This window comes from Vigna angularis, chromosome 4, assembly GCF_016808095.1.
Source record: "Vigna angularis cultivar LongXiaoDou No.4 chromosome 4, ASM1680809v1, whole genome shotgun sequence".
NCBI lineage: Eukaryota > Viridiplantae > Streptophyta > Magnoliopsida > Fabales > Fabaceae > Vigna > Vigna angularis.
In genome coordinates this window covers 20,724,291-20,731,341 of record NC_068973.1, presented here as the reverse complement: position 1 = coordinate 20,731,341, position 7,051 = coordinate 20,724,291, and the positions used below count along the sequence as shown (strand labels likewise).

At 30.9% G+C, this 7,051-nt stretch overlaps 1 protein-coding gene across 1 annotated transcript; it reads left to right on the top strand.

Annotated features, from left to right (window-relative positions):
* The first annotated feature begins 1,726 nt into the window (after positions 1–1,726).
* LOC108332090 (uncharacterized) lies at positions 1,727–4,857 on the top strand. The gene is made up of 3 exons (XM_017567202.2): positions 1,727–1,884; positions 2,856–3,104; positions 4,504–4,857. Exons 1-3 carry the CDS (start codon positions 1,867–1,869, stop codon positions 4,549–4,551), a joined length of 315 nt encoding a protein of 104 aa, XP_017422691.1. The 5' UTR covers positions 1,727–1,866; the 3' UTR covers positions 4,552–4,857.
* Positions 4,858–7,051: the final 2,194 nt, after the last annotated feature.

The following is a 7,051-nucleotide window of genomic DNA, read 5'->3' as shown; positions in this document are numbered from 1 at the left end:
ACAAAATTGTCACCGGTCAATGTATTATGATAGGTGAACTTCACCTATCATAATAGTGCGTCATGAAATCCTCTTTTTCTACTAGTGGTTTATTCACTCTCTCCCCTAAATCATTTTCCTCATATGAACACACCCTGTTGATTGATCGACAAATATGTCTTCAGAAACATATTGAATAAAATATGTTTTTTTTATTGTGATTAATTTATTTCATTTAGTATTGATAATATGTAAATCAAATTTGAATAAGTTGTTTCTATACTTGATTCATTTGATTACAATTTTTTAAGTTGAATTTATTTTATAAAATAAAATGTAAACTTCTTTTTTTTTTCTTTTTCATTTATTTTTGGTCAACTTCTTAACCAGAACCTACTCCAAAGGTTTGGTTACAGGGTGAACCAAATTAGAAAGGACTGATTGATATTAAAACGTAAAAAATTACTTATATAGAAACAAAAACTATCAATTTTACTATGCCAAAATATCAAATTTTTTTAATGAAAAAAAATCCAAAATGAAACTAAAAGTAGTTATATAAGAACTAAAGTGAAAAGATTTTGTAGCGTGGAAGTAATAGATCAATTTTATATAATTGTAGAGAAAAACATAAAATCAACGTTAATATATAGAGACTAACACGTCATAGAAGTAGCTATTATTATTAATTAAAAGAACTTTTCTTCCATTGCTTTTATTTATCGTTAAAATTGTTGCATATAAATAAAAAGAAATCAATCTCTTTATATTATTAATTCGTAATACCTTATTGTATGTATTTAATTTCTTATTTACTCTTTTCATATTTAACAAACTAATAATTTCCTTATTAAAAAACGATTTTTTCTTAAATTTTAAACAACATATTCATAAAACTAGTTTTCATTTAAAACGTAAAAGCAATACTGCTATATTCATACTATAGTTTTCCCTCCACCGTACCCAAATTGTTTAACTATTTTCATCATTAGTATAATAATTGAGGACTTCACAGTTCAAATAATTGAAAATAAAAAAGTTGAAAGGAAAAATGTATCGTAATAATTAATGTTCTTATGGCAATGATTGTTCCTTTTTAAGTTTTTTTTTGGGGGAAAAAGGATTGGAACTTCTTTGTTATCTGTCATTGTCTAGGCACGACTTTATTGTTCATTTAATTTTGAAGCAGAAGAAAAAAATCTACTGGTCCCGATTATATAAAACATTGCGTTAAATTAATTCAATAAATTAAAAATATATAATGTATTCAACACTTTATATGTAAGAAGTATAAAAATCAGAATTATTATGAAATGAAAATGTCCACAAATAGAAATTGCAGTATAATTGTGGTTGTGAGTTTGTGGGTTCCAAATGGAAAGAATACTTTGTGAGGGTAAGACAGCTAGAAAACCGAAAGCAAGTGGCGGGTGGCGGGTGGTTCAACACGGAATGAAAGTACATTAAATAGAAACAATAATAAATGAAATAGAAATAGTTGGTACATAGTTAGTTATATACACATAACTTAGATATAAAAAGATGTTTAGTTTTGGATATAAATTAAATAAATATAAAAGATAGGAAATATTTTACAACTATTTCTTTGGTTTACCAGCGTGTTCGTAATAAATAATAAAATTATTATATTACATGGTATTTCATTTTATGAGAATTGGTAAACGCTAGGAAAGGTAGCGTGTGTTTCTTTAGAAAAATAATAAACTTAAGGAAAAGTCTGGATATGAATTTTCTTTCTCGTGCATAAATAGAGGACATACATGCCGAAACAGCTATGCTTATCTATAGTTTCATTTGGCTAGAAAAGGCTGTGCCACATTTATCAAACCCTTTCTCTCTCTTAACTCGAGATCTGAAATCACTCTGATGGAGCAAAGTAAGGAGGTAAGCACTGTTTTCTCTCTAAACGCGTGCGTTTTGCCCTCAGACGATGTAGTGTTTTACGGCTAAGAACCGCAAGGAACAAACTAAATAATCGAACTGAATGAACGATTCCCGTGGTTCCTCCGAATCGATGCTTCCCTGTGTTTTATTTTGTTGCGATTCCTCTTCGTGAGAATTGCGAGCTTCTACCTGAAAACCTTTGAACCACGAACAACTAGTTCATCTTGTTCGATTTTTTATTTGTTCTGGTCGTTGAAAATCATGTGCATATTTTGATTTAGCTGTGTTTGTTGTTTTTCTTGCTTGTGCTATCTATTGGATGTTTTGTTGCGCTTCGTGCATAGACGCGACTATGATTATAAGTGATAATATTCTTTCGCTTCAAACTCTGTTTTATTTAACTTTTCGATTTGTTTTGTGTTTAAAGTTTATATGATGATATTAGTGTTGCAGTAGCACCAGCAATTGTAAATCCCTTTCTGAATCATGTGGATCATGAGATGGAAGAGGACTTGTTTTTTTTTCTTAATTTTTACAGCAGCCGTGAAACTGCATATCTTTGTTTTTCGTTATTTGGCTCTTGTATGAATATGATGAGTCTTTTTTTATCTTGAAAAATCTTTCTAATGTTAGTGCCACTGTGAGATTGCTGCCTGTGACTTGTGTTCACAGTCAGAAACAGCTTTCTTCTGAGTGCTTAGTGTCGTGCGCTTAGGGGTCATTTTTAAAGGAAATTATTAAATGCTATTTTTTGCTTAAAATGGATGCTAGTTAATAAACTTTGCCTCTACATTTGCATTAATAGATGCTTGTAATGGTTCTTTTGGACTGGAGTAAAAACAAGTGCTTTGTAAAACCGTTTTATTGTGTCATAATTTATTTTTTTGTTATCATTTTTATTATTATGAAGAAAGATAGTTTTGTTATGGTGTTCAACCATCTAACCTATAAATCTTTTCACTTCACTGTAGAAAAATGCTCCCTGGTTATCAGTGCCACAGTTTGGGGACTGGGATCAGAAGGGACAAGTGCCGGACTACTCTCTGGATTTCTCTAAAATTCGGGAAATGAGGAAGCAAAACAAGACAAATATTTCAAGGGCAAGTCTTGGTAATGAAGAGGAACTGATGGCTTCTTCTACCAATAACACTACAAACACTGTCCACAGTGATGAACACCAGCACCAGCATCCTCACTACCACCAAACCAGCTCTCCAACTGTAAGATTCCTCACGAGCTTTGTCATTCATTATGTTATTAGCTATAACTTTTTTACGGTCTTAGCTACTAATTTTAAAATTTTCCTAAAAATTTATTCAATCATGGTGAAGTAGTCACCATTGCTACCCACTAGAGTACCTGTAGGTTTTCTTTTTTCAGAAAGATTGGTGGGTAGTTATTGTGGGAACATAATTCACATTGATTCCTGCAATAATTGACAGCTTAGGGAATGACTGTCTCATGCATCTTTTACTTAACAGGTGCAGTGAGAATATTTGAAAAGGAAAAGTTTAAAACACACTGATCACCTGTTTTCGTCCACCAAGGCATTGATCAAGTCAAGTTTTTAATTAAAATAACATTTTATTGTCATATGAGCTGATATTTAGACAACTCCTTATCAAATTTTTCCTTCCTCTTCCTTTACAAATCATCTACACTAATATCTATTTTATTTCATTATGTAAGATTCCTCTTTTCCAGTTAATTCATTTTTTTTTCTTTTTGGAAATATCAGTGTTAAAGAAACTAGCCTCAAATCTTCATTGGTTTGAATTAAAAAACAAATAAGGAATAAATTAAACTTGACATTTCAATCGTCTGTCTGCCCCCTTTAATGCCAAAATATATTTGGAAAAAGGATGAAAAACAAAAGAATTCAATTAACTAAATAATTTTTTAGGCAAGCGAAACACAAAATTCTGTAGGGATCAACATTTCTAGCAACCGTACAGTATATTTGTGTAATATTGATCTTGATTTGAAGAGAATAGAGAGATAAAGGGAGAAGAATAGTAAGTGGAAACATTTTATCAAAGAAAAGTGGAAAACAAAGACAAATACAACACGACATGACACCTCTTGCCAAGTAAGTTATAGTAACATAAGAAAACAACAAAGCTCACTAAGGCCGCCCGGTTAATGACAAATTTTCGTTGTAATCCATCTGCTTCTTTAGCGAAAGTGGGTACCGGAAGCTTATATACTAATATTTTTCAACCCAAAGGAAAACAAGATATATTAGATTATATATTACACGGAATTATATTTTGATACCCGAGATGATCTTCTTCCTTTTTAAACTAATGCTTTTCACTAATTCGAGTGGGCGGTGGTTAGGTTGAAAAGGATGTAAACGTTAATATTTATATCCGTGTAGATATATATTCTATTTGCTAAGGCAACACGCAATTCTAGTTACTGCACATGGGATGAATGTCTGGGGCAGTTGCATTCATTGCGTTGGTAAGAGGGCTATAAATTATGGTGATTATTTATTGATTAAATAAAATAGTTGAACTTTGAGGTCGTAATCATTTCGTAGATACTCTAAACATTGGACTAGGAGATATGTGGTGTCTAAATATTGCATATTTCTATGGTTTTTTTCCCTGACAGACGAGGAGGAGCTTCCTGAGCTACTTCAACTGTTGCGTAAAAGCTTGATGCTGCTGGGAATCTAGAAGCTTTTTTGTCTGCCTAAGGCCATGGACAGGGACAAAAGTATGGTTTTGCCCTTGGTGATTATTTACCTCGCACTTGTTTTTGATTTAGGAAATCAACCCCTTTTTAAGCCTTAATCTTCAGTAGGCGATTCTATATTACTTGCATCTTAGTTTAAAATTTGTGTATCCAATTAGAGTTCAAGATGGTAAGCATGTAAATGACGCTCAAAGTACTTTCAATCCTGTACCACCGGTCCAAAATATGATGATGAATTAATCCAGCATAGCAATGTTGTTGACCTTGAAATTTTCATTGCTCAATTAGTTCATTATTCAGTCAGCAGTTGAATTCTGAAATATCTGCAATCATTTTCAAACTAAGATATATTATGTTTACTGTTATTTTTCCTGGTTGGTTTCGTGTATTTGACGTCTATCCACCTGGACCACGCACACTGTAGTTGTATGCAAGTTCATGTTTGTTTTACCTCAGTTACAAATTTTAAAGCAATCTTCTTTTAACGGTTTTTCCATTTGAGAATTGTATGTTTTCTTTCGTCGCTTTTGTCTTGAGAAAGGAAAAAATAAAGTTTGATTGAACGTGGTTACAAGAAAAACAAATATACCCTCAATTATTAAATAGATCAGTATAACATTGCTTGCCTTCTACTCTGTCAGTGATTATAAACTATTCTCAATACTCCTGTGATGTTAAAGCGATGAAGTCAAAGCGCAATTTATATATATCTGTTTAAGATATGTTTTAAAAATAAATTTGACTAAATTTTAAATTTTAAAATGAATATAATATAATACTTCAAAAATGTGAATAAATGTTTAAATTCTTAAATTAATTATCCTTTAAAAATGTGCATAATTGATGTTAATGGTGTTATCTTAAAAGTTTTAAATTAGAACATAAACAAAAGTAAAATTAGAGTTAATGTAAAGATTTTTACATTTTTAATTACTAAAAATCGTGTTAAGTCATTAAAAATCCTTTTTAAATATGTTTTTTAAAGTAATTATTGCAAAAAGTTATTGTAGCCTTTATTTTGATTACTCTATCTTACCCTAGGGGAGGAGAGTAATACTCACTCTTTAACCACTGATTATCGTATGTGGGGCATCTTATATCTTTAAGGCTTATTATCCGAAAATAAACACGTTTTAAATTGAATATTTTCTTAAACTAAATATATTGTCCTAAACTAAATATTATTGCCAAGTAAATATTGTTCAAAAATAAATATTCTCTTCACATAAACGTAGTTATAGTATTAATTATTACATAAATATTGTCTTAAACATTTCACAAACTTACAAGCGTCCCAACCTAAATATTATTCTAAATTAGTTATTGTTGTAATCTAAATATTATCTTAACCTAAAATTGTCCTAAGTACCTCCATCACGTAAAATTTCCTACAACAAATATTATCATAAAAAATGAAAAAATAGATAATAATAAACTTTCATTTTATATGACGTACAATACAAACACAATTTTGATACATTACAAATATACCAAAAAAAAAAAGAAACATGAGTTCGAAGAGGTATGACTTTGTCCAACGTGAATGAGAAAAAAAAAGGCAAAAGTGATGAGGAAAGGAAAAAGGGTTTACTTTTGGTTTGGAGAGGATTCAATGAAAGTAATATTTGGTTTGGAATAATGGAAATATATAAAGAAATTGGGAGAGAAAATAAAATAAAAAAGGAAAAATATAAAATGTAAACAACCCGTAAAATAGTATTTTTAGAAGTGGTAGTAGTCTAAAAATAATGAGACTTGATTATTTTAATATTAAACGATTTTATTATAAATAATTTTGTTATAAACGAGTTTCGTTATCTTAAAACGTACAATTTTTTTAGAAACCACTTTTCTAGAGTTCTCTACCTTCTCTCTAAAGAGTTCTAACTCCTGAGTAATCTATTTGACGATCAAGAGGTACCTAATCGACCACGACAACGAGGTCTACGTTTCTACCCGATCAGTTTCTTCAATAGAGCAAGTAAGTTTTGACTCTTTTTCCCCTTTTGTTTCCAAATCTGTTTTAGAGGAATTTAATATTGTTGCATGTGTACTCATGCCTCTCTTATGTTACCCATGTGGAGCATTGGTGTCTTGAAGTTAATGATTTTGATGATGCTACAAAGTGAAGAATATGAAGACTCTTGCTGTATGAAGTTTAAAAGCATTTCTCTATAAGAGAAGACACCAGGACCGAGCACCTAAGACCGAACGGTCATAACAATTGAAGGTCGAACGTAGTAAAAGAGACCAAACGGTTAAAAATAGTTAAAGGACGAACACTGGCTGACCACTGGCCGAACACAACTGAATACCGAACGGTATGTAATAGTTGAAGGTTGGACGGTGTATAGCAATTGAAGACCGAACGATCGTATCAAATAAAGCCTAAACGATCACTAACAATTAATGACCGAACGACTTCAAACACAAGCTGAACACATTTACATGACCGAACAGATTT